Below are 24878 nucleotides of genomic sequence, written 5' to 3'. Positions count from 1 at the left end.
TACTATGTGTGAACATAGCCTAATGCCCTTTCTTCGGGCATTTCTGTCTCCGACTTCCCATTGACAACAATGGCAGGCAGAAAATGCGTTTTTTGCTGCGTTTTTCTGCCCACGGCCCGATGGACGAAAAACGTCACAAAAAACGCAACGAAAAACGCGGGAAGTGTTCAAAATATGCCTCAAAATTCCGGTAGGAATTATGAGGCAGATTTTTGTACCTAAAAACTTTTCCCTTCTCCCATGAAGTTTTTAACTTCATGTACCTGCCCTCTGCGGTCTGCACGCCCTCCACCCATCCTGTGAGATACCTAGTACTCCGGCAGTCCTGACTGTACTGTCCTCCGCCCGAAGTCTCGCATCGTTCGTTCCCTTTAGCTCCACCCCCTGTCCTCTCCCCTGCCTGAGCGCTCCTCCTACTACCTATCGCCGTTCTATTCAACTGTGTGGCAGACTATCAGTGCACAGTGTGCAGAGCAGCGGCTATCACCCGGCCCCCCGACCCCCCCCCCCGCGGCTATCACCCGCTCCCCGCGGCTATCACCGGGCCCCCGCGCTCCCCGAATGCCTAGTGTTACGTTAGTGATGCTACTATTGGGCATGAGGGGGCCCATGCCTCCAGCCCTGGCACATAATGTAATGTGCCTGTCAGGGCGACACGGGCCCCCGCATGCCGCGGGCCCCGTAGCAGCTGCTACTACTGTGGTAGTTACGCCACTGGCCCTATTACATTACATTACATTGCAGGGTCCGATCCTTTCTCGAAGTGACTAACGCTGGGGCCTTCATTCAAATGTGTATAGCAGCTGAGAAGCGGACGGGCCCCTATTTTTTCATCATTGTGGCCAGGCCCCTGATGGCAGTACTGATGGCGGCCCTGGCCACGCATGTGCAGGGCCCTCTCAATTCACTTCAATGTCACTTAAACAGCCGAGCAGGGACCCGCATTTATCAGACAATTTTGGCATATCCGGTGGATAAGATGAGAATACACTAAAGATCTTGGCCATCCGAAAAAGTAGTTTTAGATCTTTTTCTGCCGCCCATCGGCGCCTTTTGTGACACGGAAAATGTTGATAGACTCTGATTGAAGGCTGATATCTGTGGAAAATATGATCTGCCGGGTAGGCTATTTGGGGTGGTTTTGGGGTGCAGTTCTTTGTAAGCAGGTGAACAACTTTCCACCGCCTCTATACATGGAACATTGCAAGTTTAGCCTGAAGGTCGTGTATTTTAGAAACGTTGCTGGATCATCCGTTTTACTTGTGGCGGTATACTCAATAAAATTCACAGGCAAAGGTAAAACTGGAAATCGCTGTCTCTAATTTGTAGCGCAAAACAACGGATCTGCATCCCACTAATAGAAGCCCAGACCAGACCACAGATCATGAAAGAAATCGATTGTCGATTTGTCGTTGTAACTTCTAAGGTTGTCATCCAGAATGCCGACAACCTTCACGGACCAACCATGAAAACGGCCTTCTGAAATCCCATGTATGGCCGGCTTTAACATCACCCTTAATAACTGCACCCTTGGTTGATATCATTTGTATAGAAAAAAAAAATGTCTCGTGGCCTCACGAGCCCGAAATCCTAATTGATAGATAATTTGGGGACAGCCAGTGGTTGTGTATAAGTAACCGTTTTATCTTAAAGGACATTTGCGCTGGGACATTATGTACATTGATCTAGTCTTCTTTTAGTAGCCGTCATGTTTGTGTGTTTGGGTCAGTTAGATGGATGGAAAGGGACAACCACATGGAGATGTAACCACCATAACCCACTTCTACGCCATTACCTGGGATAGCATGCATTCATTTTTTTGCCCAAAAATTGCAAACTAGAAGAGGCCAGCAGCACCATATATGCATGATGATCTAGTCCTCGAAGAACTTACTTTAGTATACAAATTAATCATTTATTTTAAATTCTAGCAAGGTCCTAACTACAGATCAAATATAACAATGCGTGACGTCTTGTGTGGTTGGGCCAACTTACACCTTCTATTACTGGGGCCAAGGAACTAGATATGGTCATTGTTGGTTTCTCTGGTGGGCCCATTTCTGGTATTATAATAGGGCTGATCCACAACTAAAGGCCATGAGCCCAGCAGAAGACAACATCATCTGAAGATTATCAGTTGATGGTAGTAGGATTTATAGATAATAAGAAGGAGTTCATTTGCTTTAATTAATTTATCACCCTATGGGTTTTGTCTTGCCGATAAGTGTGAAGAAGGTAGAACATGGTGGAGATATTTTTTTTTGGTCTGTAACTTTGACTTTCAAGCCTGGATGTCTGTCCTATGAGAAAACAACCCTGAGCCTCATCTTTTTGCCTTTTTTGTCTATTTTTCGCTCAATGTATTTAATTTCCGTGTATTATCGGTTTTGTCTTTTAGGTTCTCACTTGGGGATGCGCGTCGGCCCCTGCAGGAGTCTGCTGTTCTGGTGGAAGACATTGTTCACACTCAGCTTATCAATCTGGTAAGTACATTTCTCTTATTTGACAATGTTTTTTTTTAATGAGTTTTACTGGAGAAACATTAAATAAATATATATTTATGTATTTCACATGTTTAGATTAGGACCTTGATGGATGATTGGACTATTACAACATCCAGGGATCAACATCCATTGACTTTTTTTCAATGTTCCTTATAGGGTCAGGAAACATTTTTTGGTTTCTAATGAGGTAAAATTAGATAATCTTGCCTATAGGAGGGGCGTGACTTGCCTCTCTTCTGTATCAAACAGCTGGGAATCTCCCCTGACCTCCCCATAAAACATTATTCTGTCACCATATATCTAAGGCTTCGTTCACATCTGCGTCGGGTCTCCGTTCATGGGTTCCGTCTGAGCTTTCCATCAGGGGAACCCGTGAGCGGCTGTTTAACCTTGAAAACAGCTCCGTCATTTTCAGACGTTAAAGTGGTTGTCCAGTCTAGAAAACCCATTTTCATACATCCTATTAGGGAATTGTGAGATAATAGAGGGGTGTCCTCTGTTCAGGATCCTCATATCTTGACCTGAGTGGAGAGTGGTTACAAAAAAGCATCTCCCGCTCTGGAGGACCTGTCCTGTCCTGCATTACACAGACAACCCATTGAATGGGCACTGTGTAATGCTTAATTTCTCCTGTGGTGGCGCTGCAGGGAAATCGAACCCTTACTTGCCAGGTTTTCCCTGCAGATAAAAGCTGATCGCTGGGGTCCTAGCATGGGGATGCTTTGCAATCTCCTTGTTGTCATGGCACCCTTCAAACAAGTAGGGATTATCCTAAGCGCACAACCCCTTTAAGAACCAAATTTATTTTTTTTATAAGGTCCAAAAGGCTAAAACAGCCATGTCCACAAATGGTTAGCATATACCTGGGTGATATTCCAAGGCTTATTCAGCCAGGAGACATTGACAAGGAAGCCATGTAAAAAGCACCATAGTAAAGCAAGTTATTTGCATATATTTCCCAGGGAGCACTGCCTGAATTCTCCACTCCTTGCTAATTCTCCCTAAGGAGAGTCGACATAGCAGTGGGACATTCTTGAAACTCTCAGATTGTTTCTAGAACATGGCTGATAACAGCTTTACATTCCTAATTCATGTCCTTTCATGTAGCAGGTGATTAGCTGCTGTAGAACATAAAACTTTATCACTGTCGGCAGTGACCGGACCTCACTATTTTCTTAGGCCTCGTAGAGCTTCCTGTAGCCAAGTGTTTATGTACTATCCACATTAGATAAATAAAATATCAGACGTTTTCTTAACCTATCACCCGCTAAGCCTGTGCAGGGAAGTAGAAGACATTTCTCATGCAGGGTTCTCTTTTGCCGTGACTTCTCCTAACCCCAAACAAGAAGTAGGCAAGTAGATGGGGGATATGAGGGAGAAGAGACAGGACAGCAGGCAGACAAATTGCTTTTTTAACCTACTGCCTCCAGGCTCTAGACAGGCCTTTGGTGTAGAGGAAGTAAAAGTAGTTTTAGTAACTCATTGTTTTGACCTCTGATTGGGACAGGAGGAAGCTCTTAAATCAGATCTGCATGTGCTTTCAATCCGGTGATACTCAGGATACATTAGAACTAATTTTAAGTCTAAAAAAGATAAAACAATCAAACATTTTTTAACATGAACCTCCATTTTTGGTGGCATCTCAGCAGGGTAGAACCTCAGGTAGAACAATCCTAGTGAGAAAGCATTTAGAATTATTTGGGTTCTAGTGCTATCTTTGGTCCTCTTTTCGGATCAACCGCATAGGCTCGTTCACCTTGTTTTCTGACACCTCCACCTTCTGTCATTTAGCACGGTACCGTACAATGACCAAGATATTTTTTAGCATTTTCTATACTGTAAATGCTCTGGAGGCAATGGAACTCATGTATATGTCTACTTCAAAACAAAATGGCACAGGTACATTGACTATATTTATGGCACGGGTGTATTGAACTATGTACTATGTACTGAACTGCAAAAAGAGGTTCTGCAGCAAGTAGCGTAATGTATTATAATGCAAAATGTACCCCCTACTCTACGTTATAAGGAATAGTAGAAATAAGGCTCTGCTCACATCTTCTCCCTGGTTTCCGTTTACATGGAAAACCTTGTTGCGGTGCCGACTTCGTTGTACACCGAATACCACTGGCTCCAGCTGGACTTCATTGAATTACTCATGAGGTCCATCGGCTTCTGTCATGTTGTCTGTCGTTTTACCGTGAAGGAATGCTTCCATTGCAAATGGTTTCCATTTGTCTACGTTCCGTAAGGTTTCTGGTTTTTTTTAGCGCAAACAATAGCGCAGTCGACTGCGCTATTGATTCCGCAAAAAAAATGTAAACCTTACGGGACGGAGACAAATGGACAAACCAGTTGCAATGGAAACATTACTATTGGAATCAATGGTAATGCAAACAGAAGCTATGGTTTCTGTTTATGGGTTCCCCTGACGGAAAGGTATGGCGGTAACCCATGAACTGAGCCCTGACGCAGATGTGAACAGGCCCTAAGGAATAGTAAAGGTAAGGCTCTGAGCAGAGATAACAAATTAGGAAAAAAACTAAATTATAACCAATTTATTTTGGGCACTCTCCCTGAAGGCTTTCTATCATTGCATGTGAGGTTTACATAATATTTTATGACTGTCCAGTAATGCAGAATATCTGTTAATCTGGCATTTGAGGTCCTGCGTATTCCGTATTACAGGATTATATCTATATATCGATATATACGCCTATATAATGTCTATATATTTTTTTCCATCCTGACCGTTTCCATTGCCTTAGACCTGTGTACCGATGTTCCATTATTTGATTGCTCATCAATCTTATAATAGCGCTTTGATTTCCAGGAGTATTTAGAGAGGTGTAGTCGGTCTATGTATTTCATTGATTGTGGACTATCCGGAAACGTTCATTGCTCTCTTGACTAATTCCAGACCCCGGCTTTCCCATTGATTACCTCATTGTGTTTGACGTACGCCCCACCAGAAGCTCCGTGTGTTTTAACTCCCTTTAATGTTCTCCTTCCTTTTGGTTTTTAGCTCCTTCAGAGAAGATTTATTGTTTCTAGCTATTCTTTCTGAGTCTTCGAGCGAGCACATCATGAGGCCACTTCTCCTGTGGGGTCGTAACACAAATCATATCCATGTAACATGACTGTCCCTCAGGGCAAAGAGAGTAATGACTTCTTGCACAATGGTTGTCTGGAGAGCACTAAGAAACACTGTGGGATTGATAACCAGTCTTGTCAGGAGCTGGCCCCGTTGCAAGGTTGCAGTGTTTCAACAGGTGTCTGCCCACAAGCCCAGCCAAAACAATCCACTCCACGGAGGCACGCTTACCACCGGTAATAAAGACCACTGTTCACTAATTTGACAACATTGCGGTCACTCTCATTATTGCTCTGAATCCATTATTGTTCTACATCGGATTTTTTTTTTAATCTTCTGTCTGGAAACCACAAGGGTGGATACAAGAACAAAGCATTCATGAGTTTCCAGTCATTTTAAAACAGAATGGTATTTTCCTGTACGGGTATTTAAAGGATTTTTCCATTAATTTCTGCTACGTTTAATGAATCTGAACGGAGAAAGGACACGGAGGCCATGTGTGACCCAATGACAACAAAGCTGAGGATTTAAGCCAGCTTAAAAGAATTGTTCGCATTGGACAATCCCTACTTTTTTAAGGCTTCCTTGACAAAAAGTTTATTACAAAGTGTTCCACTGCTGTGACCCCCAGTGATCAGCTGTGGTCTGTGGGGGAATCTGCCAGTAAGTCTTTAGTTTCTCTGCAGCGCCACCACAGAGGAAATTAAGTATTACACAGTATCAATTCAAATCAATGGGTTGGCTATGTAATGCAGGACAGGACAGGTCCTCCAACGCAGGAGACACTCTTTGTAACTGCTCTCTACTTTGGATCCTGAACAGAGGGCCCCCTCCCCCTCTATTAGTTCATAATTCCCTAATAGGATAAATGGCTTTTATAAACCAGACAACCCCTTTATAAGGAATACATTTTCTAATGGATGGTAGAGATTTGTGATTATCCAATGCCGAGAGAAAATTTAGTTGCAGTCAATAAAAGATCACAATCATGGCGCTCTGTTCTTAGAGAGTCAGGAATGGACAAATATTCCACAAATAACCAGTGACGGTGTGATATGTTTGCTCTCGGTGAAGACTGGTAATACTATCATAAATGCCATCATAACAGCCCCATCAAATATTGCATAAAAATTTCTAAAATGTGAAAATCTTGCTTAGGCTGGTCTTACATAGTCACGTGTGGCTGTATGGTCTGAGTGTTGATTGACAGGCTAAACCTTGACATTTCATTGTTTAAAAAATAATAATAATTGACCAGCTATTGATCACCAATCTAGAGAACGAAGGTGTCCGATCCCTGTTTCCGTCAAAGAAGTGTCCATTGATGCACAAATATTGCCAATGGGACATCTCAAGGACAGTGGTGCCCCAGGTTGAGGTGTTAAGTGTAGTAGAATAATGTTCCCCATTTGGAGATTTAAGTATCTGGTAGGTTGGATTTTGACCCATCCAATCATTTGTCTCCAATGAAAATAATCACTTGAAATGTCCAACAACTTCTCACCCCCCCCCCCCCCATTGAAATAATAAACAGGCTCTGAATGTTTTTGAGGGAGATGGGGAATGTATTTTTTGGCCAAATGATCGATTCTATGTATTTGAGCATCTTACTTATGTAAAATTAATTGTGAATGAGCAGATGACTCAACTGTTCACCAGAATCTTGTCAATTTCTGATGATATATTGATCAGACTACATTTATTTACAATTTTGCCTCCACAGGTTTCAAAAAGTTGACGCTCACAAGGGAAACCGTCTAAAATTAGGAAAGATAGTGGTAAAGATCTAGCTCAATACATGTTCTACTGGACTTGCACATGTTCCATGTAGGACTTTTTATTAAAGTGTTTGGGGCAATGAGACAAGAGGAAGGATCTTCTCAAGCAAGAAAGGAAGCAAATCTATTTCAAGATTTAATTAGAGAGATAACAAATAATAATAATTTCTGTTGCTTTTTTTTCCCATGGACGTCAGAATTTCAGGATGGGTTTAATCTCTCCCAATTGCCAATATCGTTTAAAAAAAAATGTGGAGGGTTGACAATACCATACAATATAGCGGGATGGAAACTTCCGGAACAAGAGAGCTATAAGTGCAGTTTGTAAAATCTAAAAATTTAAAAAAGTAAAAAAAGTACTCGTGGTTAGGATTGCCGTCTCTGTAAGGATCTATACTCTAAAAATAACACGTTATTTGTCCCGGACAGTGAACAAATTAAAACTATAACTCGTCTCTCAATAAATAAATCCTCAATAATCTACATTGACAGATTTAAAAAAAAAAAAAAAAAAAAAAAAAGTGATGGCTTTCAGAATGCGGGGAGACCAAAACAAATGTTTTAAAAAGAAAGTGTTTTTAATGTGTGAAAGTAGTAAAACGTAAAAAAAAGACTATAAATGTGGTTTTGCCGTAATCGCAACGACTCGCAGAATACGGTTAACATGTTATTTCTATCTGACCGTAAACACTGTAAGATCGAAGCTTAAAAACAAGTTGTTCAATACATTATATGTATGGCTATGGCTTTCGAAATGCAGAGATGAAAAAAGCAAACCAAACAAAAAACTGATGCTTTCTTATGGCCCAAACTCGGCTGCGTCTTACTGTATGGACGTATGTTCACAACCCCTGTTGATTGAAACCACAACTTCCCTACTCGTCATAGAAGTGTTTGCCACATGTATACTGTTGCCGTGTCTGAGGTGATGACTAGTCCTTTAAAAACGCACAGAGACAAGGGTTTGATAACATTCAGCTGATTGGCTGGATATTATTTCTCTGTTTATTGCCTGAGATTGTGCTGGTACTTCCTGCTGGGGCTGCGGGAGAGAATGCTCCTTTATTCACAGTCTGGACACAGAACTCCTGCAGAGATCACAGCTCATGTAATACCAATAAGACTAAAAGAAAAATCTGTTAATTCTACACATCGCTGCATATGACATGCCTGACGTACATTAGGTGCCAGGCTGGTGTTTGGGGCGTTTGTCCTGTGCGCACGTCAGTGGCACCACAGAAAGTCTGGCACCTGTAGTTTGTAACCATGAATCTTAATATTAATTGTATAGACATGGTATAGCACTACTATTAGATTATATATATGGAGCGTTTTTTTGGTCACTGTTGGTATTCTTTGAGATTGGTATGGTGGTATTTACTTGTGTGGCACTGCTACTTAGCCAATGTACCAGTTATTATTTTTACAGGGTATGGTGGTGGTGATACTGTATAGCATGGTCATTTAGGTAACCTTATGAAAGTGGTACTTGCCCAATGTATGTTATTGTGCACCATACTATATGGCGATTATATTTACACACTTATTTGCACACTGGATGACCGTTCATCATATGGGAGAGGTGCTTACAGAAGGTACTATACAGGGCACTATGCAATGTATCGCGGGGTACTGTATATATACACTGTACACCCCAATTATGCCATATAGTCTTCAAGAAAATAACATGTCTCGAGTGTGCTACATGTCCCTCCTTGTAGAAATGTAAAGAATAATTTTAATTCCTGTACTGGCAGAACAAATTATTTCAAAAGAAGTTAATGGGGCGGGGGGAAGCTTGCTGAATAATATTGAGAAAACGTGACAGTGCCGTATCTCGAACCACCTGCCGGCTCATTATTAACCCTTCCAGATGTTCTATCCTGCTATTCTAGTCATAAGTCATTCTAGCCATTTAAAAAAGTTATATATTTTTGGAAAAAATATATTAAAAATGGCCTGATGAAGACGCAGGTTCTGCGTTGAAACGCGTTGCCCTTCTTTGCAAAATAAACCACGCATTATTATTACTCTACCGATCCTTGCTTTTGTGTAGCGCTTTCTTATATCCATTTTTAATATATTTTTTCCAAAAATATATACCTTTTTTAAATGGCTATTTACCGCGGCACAATACAATTGATGCCGGCATCTCGATACTGAAAGCTACAACATATTTGACTACTGCCTACATCCCTAAGTTGTACCTGCCAGTACAAACTTCTTTAGGGGAGTGCTATAACTTACCACCACTACGAATTAACTTACCTATCCGGTTTATCTTGCACCATGTGGTGCTGTGTATGTTTTTTTCTTCCCAAACACCATAAGTCATTCTAGTCATTCATGTATGTAAAACTCTGTTCACACTACCGTTCAGGCCTCTATCGGCAGTTCCACCACATTTGACAGCAAGAATAGTGCAGCGTGTATCCCTATTCTTGGTGTGGTAAGTTAATGAGGTCCACCAGGCACAATTTGAATCCGTCGTACAACTGATACGGCACAGTGTCGGGACTTTTGGTCCGAACAGAAGCCGCAACGCAGATGAGAACAGAGTCTTTGATATCCCAATTTTCCCAATTCTGCCATGCAGACACCATCAGCAGAATATAGGCTCCTTTTTTTTTTTTTTTTTTTTTTTTTTTTTAAGCTCCTGCATTCTGCTGATGGGTCTTCCATATCTGTGGTGGGTAATTGTTTTTTGGTTACTGGTCTTTAACCATTACCTCACACATCCGCACCCACAACCACAAGATCAGTTCCCCCTCTTCGTTATATCCCCCCTTGCTGCAGAGCTGTGACATATTGTGGTGTTCATCTAACTCCTTGTGCACAGTTCATTTTTTACTGTAATCCATTTCATTATCCCGGCCCTGCTACCAGTACTATAAATATGATCCGCAAGCCCCCTGCACTAATTCCTTCTCACCCCCCCCCCCCCGCAGACGGTAACACTATACTCTCAATTTCCAAATTTCTGAAATTCCCCAGAAAAGGCGATTTAAAAATGAAAACACTGCTTGCATTAACTTCAATAATCCAGAGGGATAAACAATGGTAAAATAGCAGGCACCGCTCGCTCCTCAGTCTGGTATTTGCAAACAGACCCGCTTTGCCACCCGAGTCACTGAAATAAGTCCCTGTTTTATGGCTTTGCTTTAAAAGACTCATAAAGTTTCCTGTGCAGGACATTAATTAGCGAGGTTATCAAAATAAGAGAAACTAATATAATTTGTGATTGTATAAAATAAAGGAAGTGGAGGTACCACTGGGAGCTAATGAGTCACAGGATGGAAGCAATCTGCCGGCTAACTAAACATTAAGACTTTGTACTAAGTCACTTGGTGTATACAGAGCTCGGCAAACCGGAACCTGCCCTGTGTTTACATGAATGGGATAAAGAAGTTCATAGAAACCATCTGAGACAAATCCCTGCAATATCCCGTTAACTCCTACTGTAAGCTGAACGAACCACCGTATGTACATGTATGAAGAGGTTGTGGCACACCTGTCCTATATATATGTGGATACACCGGCAGTGCTGGTCATTCTCATGTTAGACGAGAACGTTCCGTTATCCGATCCTGTGTTGCGAATGTTATACAGTAAATGTTGGGTTTTCAGGTATATTGTGAAGACCTGTAGTAGGGTTAAAGTGACCCTCCCGTTCCTGGACAAAATTATAAATGTGATGGGGTATATGGAGTAATATTACCTGGTGCCTTCCAGTTGTGCCCCTCTGACATTTTTCTGTCGAGGCCACAGCGCTGCTCAGAATGAGTCTAAGACACTCCCTCTGTACACGGATTGGACACAACTCACGTGAGCTTCTCTGGCCAATCCAAGAACAGTGGGAGTGTCTTAGACTCCTAGTCTAAGAAACGCTGCATCCATTTGGGGACAGCTAAGAGGGAACCCTTAAACAGCTGATCCAGAGCAGAGGGGCACAACTGGAGGACAGCCAATATTATTACTCCATATACCCTATCCTATTTAAAATGTCCCAGGACCAGAGGGTCGCTTTAAAGTAAGTCATTGGGTCCTTGGTTACTAAACATCGATGCCTTAAAGGGGTTCACCGCTTTGGACTATACTTACTTGTTAGAAGGCTTGCTTGACAATAAACAGGTGACCAGGTGTCCCCCTGCTGCGGCCCCTAGTAATCAGCCTTTGGGAATCCTGGCAGTAAGTGTCTAATTTCCCTGTAGCGCCACCAAAGGGGAAATAAAGCATTGCACAGTGGGTTGTCTGTGTGATGAAATAAAGGTGATCCACAGCGAGAGGGACTCTTTGTAACCGCTCTCCACTCTGGCCAAGAGATGAGGATCCAAAACAAGGGACCTATAGGTTATATGAAAATGGGTTTTCCAAACTGGAATCCGCCTTTTAGTTGGCTAGGTCTAGATGGGCACTTGGCCAGATTCTTCCAACTTCCATTCCAACCTGGTGAAACAACAACCAGTGGAAGTTAAAGGGGTTGTCTGATTTAGAAAACCCATTTTTAAAAACCTGATTAGAGAATTTATATTTAGTAGCTGAGTGCCCTCCATTCAGGACCCTCATCTATTAGCCTGAGTAGAGTGTCTCTTGCTCTGGAGTACTTGTATTACAACGACAGCCTATTGGCACCATGTAATGCTTCATTTCTCCTCCAGTGGTGCTGGAGGGAAATTGTACCTTCAATAGCAGGATGTTTTATCTAGACCTCAAAAGTCATATTTTTTTTGTTTTGATCAGTTTTTCATAAATAACTTTTATATTTACTCGTTATCATAACCACATAAAAGCATTCTACAGTATATACATGACCATATGAAAGCATGCTATATACAAGACTATATGAAAGCATGCTATATACATGACCATAGGAAAGCATGCTATGTAAATGACCATAGGAAAGCATGCTATATACAAGACTATATGAAAGCATGCTATATACATGACCATATGAAAGCATGCTATGTACATGACCATATGAAAGCATGCTATGTACATGACAATAGGAAATGATGCTATATACATGACCATATGAAAGCATGCTATATACATAACCATAGGAAAGCATGCTATGTACATGACCATAGGAAAGCATGCTATATACATGACCATAGGAAAGCATGCTATGTACATGACCATAGGAAATCATGCTATATACATGACCATAGGAAAGCATGCTATATACATGACCATAGGAAAGCATGATATATACAAGACTATATGAAAGCATGCTATATACATGACCATAGGAAAGCATGCTATATACATGACCATATGAAAGCATGCTATATACAAGACTATATGAAAGTATGTTATATACATGACTATATGAAAGCATGCTATATACATGACTATATGAAAGCATGCTATATACATGACCATAGGAAAGCATGCTATATACATGACCATAGGAAAGCATGCTATATACATGACCATAGGAAAGCATGCTATATACATGACCATAGGAAAGCATGCTATATACATGACCATAGGAAAGCATGCTATATACATGACCATAGGAAAGCATGCTATATACATGACTATAGGAAAGCATGCTATATACATGACCATAGGAAAGCATGCTATATACATGACCATAGGAAAGCATGCTATATACATGACTATATGAAAGCATGCTATATACATGACTATATGAAAGCATGCTATATACATGACCATATGAAAGCATGCTATATACATGACCATAGGAAAGCATGCTATATACATGACCATAGGAAAGCATGCTATATACATGACTATATGAAAGCATGCTATATACATGACTATATGAAAGCATGCTATATACATGACTATATGAAAGCATGCTATATACATGACCATATGAAAGCATGCTATATACATGACCATAGGAAAGCATGCTATATACATGACCATAGGAAAGCATGCTATATACATGACCATAGGAAAGCATGCTATATACATGACCATAGGAAAGCATGCTATATACATGACCATAGGAAAGCATGCTATATACATGACCATAGGAAAGCATGCTATATACATGACCATAGGAAAGCATGCTATATACATAACCATAGGAAAGCATGCTATATACATGACCATAGGAAAGCATGCTATATACATGACCATAGGAAAGCATGCTATATACATAACCATATGAAAGCATGCTATATACATGACCATATGAAAGCATGCTATATACATAACCATATGAAAGCATGCTATATACATGACCATATGAAAGCATGCTATATACATGACCATAGGAAAGCATGCTATATACATGACCATAGGAAAGCATGCTATATACATGACCATATGAAAGCATGCTATATACATGACCATATGAAAGCATGCTATATACATGACCATAGGAAAGCATGCTATATACATGACCATAGGAAAGCATGCTATATACATGACCATAGGAAAGCATGCTATATACATGACCATAGGAAAGCATGCTATATACAAGACCATAGGAAAGCATGCTATATACATAACCATATGAAAGCATGCTATATACATGACCATATGAAAGCATGCTATATACATGACCATAGGAAAGCATGCTATATACATGACCATAGGAAAGCATGCTATATACATGACTATAGGAAAGCATGCTATATACATGACCATAGGAAAGCATGCTATATACATGACTATAGGAAAGCATGCTATATACATGACCATAGGAAAGCATGCTATATACATGACCATAGGAAAGCATGCTATATACATGACCATATGAAAGCATGCTATATACATAACCATATGAAAGCATGCTATGTACATGACCATAGGAAAGCATGCTATATACATGACCATATGAAAGCATGCTATATACATGACCATAGGAAAGTATGCTATATACATGACCATATGAAAGCATGCTATATACATGACCATAGGAAAGCATGCTATATACATGACCATAGGAAAGCATGCTATATACATGACCATAGGAAAGCATGCTATATACATGACCATAGGAAAGCATGCTATATATACATGACCATAGGAAAGCATGCTATATACATGACCATAGGAAAGCATGCTATATACATGACCATAGGAAAGCATGCTATATACATGACCATATGAAAGCATGCTATATACATGACCATAGGAAAGTATGCTATATACATGACCATATGAAAGCATGCTATATACATGACCATATGAAAGCATGCTATATACATGACCATAGGAAAGCATGCTATATACATGACCATAGGAAAGCATGCTATATACATAACCATATGAAAGCATGCTATGTACATGACCATAGGAAAGCATGCTATATACATGACTATAGGAAAGCATGCTATATATACATGACCATAGGAAAGCATGCTATATACATGACCATAGGAAAGCATGCTATATACATGACCATAGGAAAGCATGCTATATACATGACCATAGGAAAGCATGCTATATACATGACCATATGAAAGCATGCTATATACATGACCATAGGAAAGCATGCTATATACATGACCATAGGAAAGCATGCTATATACATGACTATAGGAAAGCATGCTATATACATGACCATAGGAAAGCATGCTATATACATGACTATAGGAAAGCATGCTATATACATGACCATAGGAAAGCATGCTATATACATGACCATAGGAAAGCATGCTATATACATGACCATATGAAAGCATGCTATATACATAACCATATGAAAGCATGCTATGTACATGACCATAGGAAAGCATGCTATATACATGACCATATGAAAGCATGCTATATACATGACCATAGGAAAGTATGCTATATACATGACCATATGAAAGCATGCTATATACATGACCATAGGAAAGCATGCTATATACATGACCATAGGAAAGCATGCTATATACATGACCATAGGAAAGCATGCTATATACATGACCATAGGAAAGCATGCTATATATACATGACCATAGGAAAGCATGCTATATACATGACCATAGGAAAGCATGCTATATACATGACCATAGGAAAGCATGCTATATACATGACCATATGAAAGCATGCTATATACATGACCATAGGAAAGTATGCTATATACATGACCATATGAAAGCATGCTATATACATGACCATATGAAAGCATGCTATATACATGACCATAGGAAAGCATGCTATATACATGACCATAGGAAAGCATGCTATATACATAACCATATGAAAGCATGCTATGTACATGACCATAGGAAAGCATGCTATATATACATGACTATAGGAAAGCATGCTATATATACATGACCATAGGAAAGCATGCTATATATACATGACCATAGGAAAGCATGCTATATACATGACCATAGGAAAGCATGCTATATACATGACCATAGGAAAGCATGCTATATACATGACCATAGGAAAGCATGCTATATACATGACCATAGGAAAGCATGCTATATACATGACCATAGGAAAGCATGCTATATACATGACCATAGGAAAGCATGCTATATACATGACCATAGGAAAGCATGCTATATACATGACCATAGGAAAGCATGCTATATACATGACCATAGGAAAGCATGCTATATACATAACCATAGGAAAGCATGCTATATACATGACCATAGGAAAGCATGCTATATACATGACCATATGAAAGCATGCTATATACATGACCATAGGAAAGCATGCTATATACATGACCATAGGAAAGCATGCTATATACATGACCATATGAAAGCATGCTATATACATGACCATAGGAAAGTATGCTATATACATGACCATATGAAAGCATGCTATATACATGACCATAGGAAAGCATGCTATATACATGACCATAGGAAAGCATGCTATATACATGACCATAGGAAAGCATGCTATATACATAACCATATGAAAGCATGCTATGTACATGACCATAGGAAAGCATGCTATATACATGACTATAGGAAAGCATGCTATATATACATGACCATAGGAAAGCATGCTATATACATGACCATAGGAAAGCATGCTATATACATGACCATAGGAAAGCATGCTATATACATGACCATAGGAAAGCATGCTATATACATGACCATAGGAAAGCATGCTATATACATGACTATATGAAAGCATGCTATATACATGACCATAGGAAAGCATGCTATATACATGACCATAGGAAAGCATGCTATATACATAACCATAGGAAAGCATGCTATATACAAGACTATATGAAGGCATGCTATATACATGACCATAGGAAAGCATGCTATATACATGACCATAGGAAAGTATGCTATATACATGACTATATGAAAGCATGCTATATGCGCTTTATGCAAGTTTAAGAACATTACTCAATATTCTACAGTTAGTCAAAAATATAAATTGTCTTCAATATTGTGAAAAGGGACCGTAACCTACGTCATTTTTACACTTGTTGTTCTAATACATATTGGTTTTTATCAGATCAATATAATGTTAAGCTTGGCTGCAGCCTACAGTAATTTACACGCTTTATTTTTAAGAAAATAAAATTACTGGCGCCTTTATCAAAGATAAAGAGCCCCAGCTTAGTTATTGAAGATATCAAAGAGGGAGCCCCATCTTAGTTTGGTCTCATCCCACATTCCTTAATGTCCACCCTTAAATACCACATTTTAGCTCAAAAGGGTCCAAAATTCAGTACGGTTTAATTTCATAATATATCTAAATAGCAGTTGAAGCTCTCTAAAATGAAATAATAACATTGTCTGCCTGCAGCCACCACTGGGGGGAGCTTAGGAGCTCACTGCATACCCTTTATACATTGTGCTCTATAATAAATCTGTATACAGTAAGCTCCTGAGCTCCCCCTAGTGGTGGTGGCAGATAGAATGTTATAAGAAATTATTCTACATAGTTTGTTGGATCTAAATACAACATGGTCTTAAAAGATGGACACTCACTTTAATAGAACCTGTACAATGCTTCCCTCTTTCCATAGTTCCTATAAGTTGCTGCAAAAGTAGGAGAGGGGGGACCGAGAGTTATTTTTACTATTTGTAAGCGTCTCGAATCCTCTGGACGAGTTCATTTTCTTACACTTAGAATTTGTGACATTTACTATAGTTGCCTTGAGTATTTCTGAAATGTAATGTACACACTATGCTCATACCCATGATCTGCATTGTCTAATTACACATCCGCGCCATAGGCAGGGCTGCTATAATTGGATAAATACTCGTTCCCCTTCCAAGACTGGTAGTCTGGAGGATGCGTGAAGAGCGTGGAGAAGTGCTTGCAGATCGGCGCTGTTTCACTCTCTGTCTGAGCGCTATGTAATTGGCTGCAGGCATACGGGGCCTTATATTTGGCAGTAGATGTCAACAGACCAGCTCAAAAATTGATGTTGTCTCCATCGAGGTGGAAGGATCAAAAAAGGAGAATGTCATTTTGACTGAATGTTCCTGTTTCCTATTTGATGCCTAATTCTCTGCGACATGTGAGCTGGCTGGGATGTAGAAGCATTCTCCAGGTCATATGAGGACTGCGCACAATGGGTAGCAACCTGTAGCGTTTTATTCTGCATGTTACATGGGTCGTTCACGGGGAAATATCGGGAAATATAGTGTTAATCTGTGATCTAATGTACTCAAGAATATTTCATATGAGGATTATAGTAAAATTCCTGTAATCCGTCATTAGAAAATGTCACGGAAGACGACGTGAATCCAAATGGGGATCCGTCAAGAATTTTGGAAATTTGTGAAGTTAGTCTAAAGTTCTATTCTTGTCACCAAAAATACCGGAAACAAATTAATGGGGTACGTTGGTGACCCTTTGTATCCGTCAGGTGATGAACCGTCACAATATTCAAATGGATGTAATGCGACCGCATTTTAAAGTCCATACTACGGCCGCAAGACCCGGACACCCCCAGCCGTCATTTGGATGCTTAAATGCGGCCACAATACAGCTGTCTGAAGAGTCCCATGACTGGTTCTCTCTGCTCAATCCCCGGATCACTCGTCCGATCGAGGTATAACCACAATGTCGCTTCTGATAGGATTTCTTTGCCGTAAAAAAAGCGAGGGGGAACTTGAAATATTGGCTGTTTTTAGTATTTTTCCTTCATTGGAAAAAGAAAATGTAGTGGTGTACATAGAGGTGAGGGGGCGCCACATAGCAAAGATTAAAATGAGGCTCCCTTTTATTGCTGGCTAAAACCACCATCTTTAACCATCAGCAGTGGGATGACTGGGCGCTTGTTTTCCTCTCATCTCCTTTCCAACATCACAGATTAAGGCCCCATTCACATGACCGTAAAAAATCTCCGTAATTTGGACCGTAATACGGTCCGCCATTACGGACACATTCAGTTCTATTGGCCGCGGACACCTTTCCGTATCGCTACGGATAAGTGTCCGTGCCTTAGAACTGTACCGCAAAAAATAGAACATGTCCTATCTTTTGTCCTATACTTTGTATGGGAGAACGGGCTGAAAATGCGGGCTGTGGTGGGGCGGGCCGTGATTACGGGTATGGCCGTGTGCATGAGGCCCACAGGTGTTACGTGGGGACCGAAAATTATTAGCAGTGTACTCATTTCAGTATGTCAGTACACTCACTAATATTCATTTTGGTCACCCGTCGCGCTGATTAAGAGATTTTTATAGTGCTGCCGAGGGATCGGAAGTCTAGTTGCACATCTTCCTTCATGGCGATACGACTATGCATCATGTGACCGACCCTGCTGTACTCTATGTTCTTGCTGTACTACTGCTGCTTGTACATAGAGTACAGCGAGGCCGGTCACATGGCGAAGAGTCGTATCGTCATTAAGGAAGATGTGCAATTAGACTTCCGGTCCCCCGGCAGCGCTATAAAAATCTCTTAATCAGTGCGACGGGGGACCACAATGTATATTAGCGAGTGTATCACATGCTGCAGTGACGACACCTGCTAATCATTTTTGGTCCCCACATAACCCCTTTAAAGGTGCCTTGAACATGAGCAGATCATTTATTGGGCCTCCCCAACTAACACGGGGCCCACCTCCACATAACTGACCACACAGGGACCCCCTCTATGACCTCCATATGTTGTAGGGCTTGTGGTGAGTGGATCCCTGCACAAGTTTTCACCACTCATTAAAATAAGGTATGCAGCCAACCTAGGGCACCAAAGTCTCATGGTACATAAACCCTTGATATTTATCCCCTTGAAAAATACACACAGCTAATCCATTTTAGATTTTTTTTTCCAAGCAAACGTGAAACACCCTTCAATTTTTCACTATCTTTAATGTGGCGCTTAATTGCCGAAAACATCTGCAATAAATCTGTAAAAGTTACCATCTATTTGCATAATCTTTTATCACATTTTGAAACCAATTTTTTACGTTTTGTTTTTTTTATAAATACAAGAGATTGTTATGAGTTGTTCTAATTAGTTTTTGCACCCATGCACTTCAGTTTTTTGTTTTGTTTTGGACAATCTCTACTTGTTAGAAGGGTCCCTTGACAATAAGCTAATTGCAAAGTGTCCCCCTGCTGGGAGCCCTAGTGATCAGCTGGGATCTGTGGGGAAATTTGGCAGTAAGTGTTCAATTTACCTGCAGTGCCACCCCAGGAGAAAATAAGCATTACACATTGATACGCCTATTCATATCAATATTTTGTATGTACAATTCAGGACAGGACACTTCCTCCAGAATAAGAGCCGCTCTTTATAACCACTCTGGCTGAGAGATAAGGATCCTGAACGGTACACCCCCCCCCCCCTCTATTAACCGCCATTCAGTCATTGAGTTTTCTCACTGGACAATAACTTTAAACATTCCCGGCCACAAGTCCTGTATTCAGTCGGATCTATTTCTCAGCTGCTCTCATGGTTTTTTTGCAGGGAGTCCCGAGGATTGAAAGCCCAGGTGAAACCTCAGAGATTAGCGGACATCTGAGAGGCAGCAGCAGGGCTGTGATCTCAATGTGCACATTCCCCGCAGCCTCTGGCAGAATACCGCAGAACATCACCTTATCTGATTTCAAATAAACTTGATGGTTTTGGAGTTGGTTTGTTTCAGAAGATCGGCTTGTTAGAAGAATTATGCCGTCAAAGTGGTCACAGCTGACTTTGGTTTTGTATTTAATCCACCTGATTGGAAGCAACAGGTTCTAGATATGTCTGTCATTGTACAGTGACCCCTAGTGTTCACTGCCTCCTGTTTTATCAATACTTTTTTCTCTTCTTTACACGCACACACATAGGACGTCTGCTCCTTGATTTATTAGGATTTTATACTCCTGTTGCAAAATTGCTTAATCCTTTTGTAGTCTGGGTTTTCGGGACAATTTTAATATACACAAATAAAACCTGAATTTAAAAAAATAAAAATCATATTATACCCTTACACACATATATTCTGAGAGTAGACACCTGGCACAGTGTGAAAATACCACCCAGCCTTTTACATACATGGGCACCTTCCTGCAATTTTGTATCAAAGTGCAATGTTTCATAAATGCATTAAAATTCATATAACTGAGAGGGAAGTTAAAAAGGGAAGAGAAACAGGGTTCTTCTTTATAGTAAACTTATTTATGATCCTGATGGTGTCTATGTTGAAATTATAGAAAGATTTTGAGTTGGCCCTCGCCTGTGGCGCACAGTTCTTTGTAGCACTTACCAGTTATGTGGACCTCTGGGAGGCCTCTCCGAGCTTCAAGCCGCACTCATATTGACACTGCAATCCATCCTTTTCCTCTATGATTTGTTTTATCTGTCGATAATCTGGATCCAAAAATAGGGCATTTACAATGGGCACTGCTCACAATTGTCAAATATTTCAAAGAAAGTTGATGAGGTAAAACACGTACTTACTTTATTACTTGTACTGCACGTTTCAACTCTAGACCAGAGTCTTCATCAGTTACGTCATGCTCGACCGTCGCTCTTTTCAAACTTCTCCTCACTGCGGCTGTACGATGAGAAGGACTGGTGTCAAACCAATAGCGCAGGCGTCCAAAAGCGAGCTCAGGGAGGACAGAAACCTCCCATAGAGCAGAAGGGCTTTAGTGATCGGTGGGTTTAATGTATGGTAAGTTTTTGTTAAAAGGAAAACCCCTTTAAGGGGTAACTATACTTTTTAAAAACTTTTGATATGTTATAGTGACATGTCAAAAGTTTTGATCAGTGGGATTCCTAGCACTGAGACCTCTACCGATTTCTAAAACGAAGTGGCATGAGCGCTGTACCGTTTAATTTCTAAACGACTTTCCTCGGAAAGCTGAGTGAGCGGTGTCAGGGCTCATAGACTTTCCATTGAGCTGGTACACGGCTTCGATTAAAGCTGATCAGAAACTAAGCGGCACAGCACTCACCCAAGCGCTTGTGCTGCTTCATTTTCGAGATCGGTCGGGGTCTCAGTGCTCGGACCCCCACTGATCAAAACTTCTGACATGTTACTATGACATGTCAAACGTTTTTAAAAAGTATAGTTACCCTTTAACAAAAAATCAGGTAAAAGTATTTTAGTGGTACCGGATCAAAATTTTCTTAAATTGCATCTGTAAAAAACTAACTGGAAAAAAAAGCTTCTCCTCCGTACTTTTGTCTTGGTTCTCCTGGTTAAGGTTCAGGTGTGGATTTGTGCCGCACCACACAGCAAAGTGTTGGCCTAATGATATTCCCCCTCCCAGAGCTGACTTTTTGTAATAAGAGTTGTCACACTGCTATAATCAAAGGGCAATGGCTGTGCCTGGATTTGCATGGTGGTTCACGGCGGTCAATATACTTCCTTACAGGAGTTGTCATCGGGGGAACCTTTGTCCATATGTCCTGTTTTACGGCATATGAGCGTCATAGAAGGGGGTCCTCCGCTCGGGTGTACTCGAACCATCTATGTATTACATAGACGGCCATTCATCTGACATTTCCACTACACTATTGGCTATTTGTTTGGGGGGTCTATGTAGCCAGACCCATGGAGATAAGATTAAAGGGGTTGTCTGTGATGAAACAACTGCTTTAGGGCTCCTCAGTATAAAACTGCAGCATTACCATCCAACCAAGGTTGGTTGCCCAAAAATTTTTTTTTTTGGTAGGGAGACATTGAAGTCCCTTGCGAGTCGCTGTGTAGCCCCTGCCTAATACAGACCCATAGTTCTTCTATACTTCTTTCGGAGATTATCTCTGTAATACATCATACAACTTGGTTACTCCTAAACTACGTGAGCCCGAAAAAAAAACAAAAAAACACCTCCATCTGCCTCCACATAGAAGTACAGTATTGGCACATACATTTCTTTGGTGAAGTATTCAGCATCTATATCACACACACTACCGTTCAAAAGTTTGGGGTCACCCAGACAATTTTGTGTTTTCCATGAAAACTCACACTTATATTTATCAAATGAGTTGCAAAATGACTAGAAAATATAGTCAAGACATTGACAAGGTTAGAAATAATGATTTTTATTTGAAATAATAATTTTCTCCTTCAAACTTTGCTTTCGTCAAAGAATGCTCCATTTGCAGCAATTCCAGCATTGCAGACCTTTGGCATTCTAGCTGTTAATTTGCTGAGGTAATCGGGAGAAATTTCACCCCATGCTTCCAGAAGCCCCTCCCACAAGTTGGATTGGCTTGATGGGCACTTCTTGCGTACCATACGGTCAAGCTGCTCCCACAACAGCTCTATGGGGTTGAGATCTGGTGACTGCGCTGGCCACTCCATTACAGATAGAATACCAGCTGCCTGCTTCTCCCCTAAATAGTTCTTGAATAATTTGGAGGTGTGCTTTGGGTCATTGTCCTGTTGTAGGATGAAATTGGCTCCAATCAAGCGCTGTACACAGGGTATGGCATGGCGTTGCAAAATGGAGTGATAGCCTTCCTTATTCAAAATCCCTTTTACCTTGTACAAATCTCCCACTTTACCAGCACCAAATCAACCCCAGACCATCAGATTACCTCCACCATGCTTGACAGATGGCGTCAGGCACTCTTCCAGCATCTTTTCAGTTGTTCTGCGTCTCACAAATGTTCTTCTGTGTGATCCAAACACCTCAAACTTCGATTCGTCTGTCCATAACACTTTTTTCCAGTCTTCCTCTGTCCAATGTCTGTGTGCTTTTGCCCATATTAAACTTTTCCTTTTATTAGCCAGTCTCAGATATGGCTTTTTATTTGCCACTCTGCCCTGAAGGCCAGCATCCCGGAGTCGCCACTTCCCTGTAGACGTTGACACTGGCGTTTTGCAAGTACTATTTAATGAAGCTGCCAGTTGAGGACCTGTGAGGCGTCTATTTCTCAAACTAGAGACTCTAATGTACTTGTCTTGTTGCTCAGTTGTGCAGCGGGGCCTCCCACTTCTCTTTCTACTCTGGTTAGAGCCTGTGTGTGCTGTCCTCTGAAGGGAGTAGTACACAGCGTTGTAGGAAATCTTCAGTTTCTTGGCAATTTCTCGCATGGAATAGCCTTCATTTCTAAGAACAAGAATAGACTGTCGAGTTTCACATGAAAGCTCTCTTTTTCTAGCCATTTTGAGAGTTTAATCGAACGCACAAATGTAATGCTCCAGATTCTCAACTAGCTCAAAGGAAGGTCAGTTTTATAGCTCCTCTATACAGCAAAACTGTTTACAGCGGTGCTAACATAATTGCACAAGGGTTTTCAAGTGTTTTCTAATCATCCATTAGCCTTCTAACACAGTTAGCAAACACAATGTACCATTAGAACACTGGAGTGATGGTTGCTGGAAATGGGCCTCTATACACCTATGTAGATATTGCATTAAAAACCAGACGTTTGCAGCTAGAATAGTCATTTACCACATTAACAATGTATAGAGTGTAAGGGTATGTTCACACGAGGGCGTCCGTTACGGCTGAAATTACGGGATGTTTCAGCCTGAAAACATCCCCGTAATTTCAGCCGTAACGGCATGTGCAGGCGCTTGAACGCCGCGTCCATTACGGCCGTAATTGGCGCTGCTATTCATTGGAGTCAATAACGGCTCCAAATACGGCCAAAGAAGTGACAGGTCACTTCTTTGACGCGGGCGTCTATTTACGCGCCGTCTTTTGACAGCGGCGCGTAAATTACGCCTCGTGTGAACAGACAAACGTCTGCCCATTGCTTTCAATGGGCAGATGTTTGTCAGCGCTATTGAGGCGCTATTTTCAGACGTAATTCGGGGCAAAAACGCCAGAATTACGTCCGTAAATAGGCCGTGTGAACATACCCTAATTCTGGTTAATTTAATGTTTTGAACGGTAGTGTATATAATGACTAGAGACGTGTCCGTGAGCCCTTATATTTCAATGTGGTCTATTCTGGTTTATCGCTCGTTGTTTCTCCTCATTTTAGAATCGGCAGCAGGAGGAAGACGTCACATTTAGTTTGACGGGACCCGAGTGAGGAAAAGTTCACTTGGCTTTTTTTCTTCCTCTTCACTCCAGGTGCAAAAATTGGCCCAGATCGTCTTGGCAGCTATTTTTAAAAAACACGTTTGCGTTTTTGGTGTTTAATGAAACCCAGGAGTAAATTCTGCATTCTGCCACTGCTGCATTTTTT

At 40.8% G+C, this 24878-nt stretch overlaps 1 protein-coding gene across 6 annotated transcripts in view; it reads left to right on the top strand.

Annotated features, from left to right (window-relative positions):
- SUPT3H (SPT3 homolog, SAGA and STAGA complex component) overlaps nt 1-24878 on the top strand; it is a 449050-nt gene that overhangs the window by 228002 nt on the left and 196170 nt on the right. For all 6 annotated transcript variants that reach the window (XM_075860943.1, XM_075860945.1, XM_075860946.1 and 3 more), the window contains one exon: nt 2399-2483. In XM_075860943.1, coding sequence (XP_075717058.1) covers nt 2399-2483 — 85 coding nt within the window. The remainder of the gene's footprint in view (nt 1-2398; nt 2484-24878) is intronic.

The sequence above is a fragment of the Rhinoderma darwinii genome, chromosome 4 (assembly GCF_050947455.1).
Source record: "Rhinoderma darwinii isolate aRhiDar2 chromosome 4, aRhiDar2.hap1, whole genome shotgun sequence".
Lineage (NCBI taxonomy): Eukaryota > Metazoa > Chordata > Amphibia > Anura > Rhinodermatidae > Rhinoderma > Rhinoderma darwinii.
The sequence above is the reverse complement of the archived record's forward strand: the minus strand, read 5'-3'. Positions and strand labels throughout refer to the sequence as shown.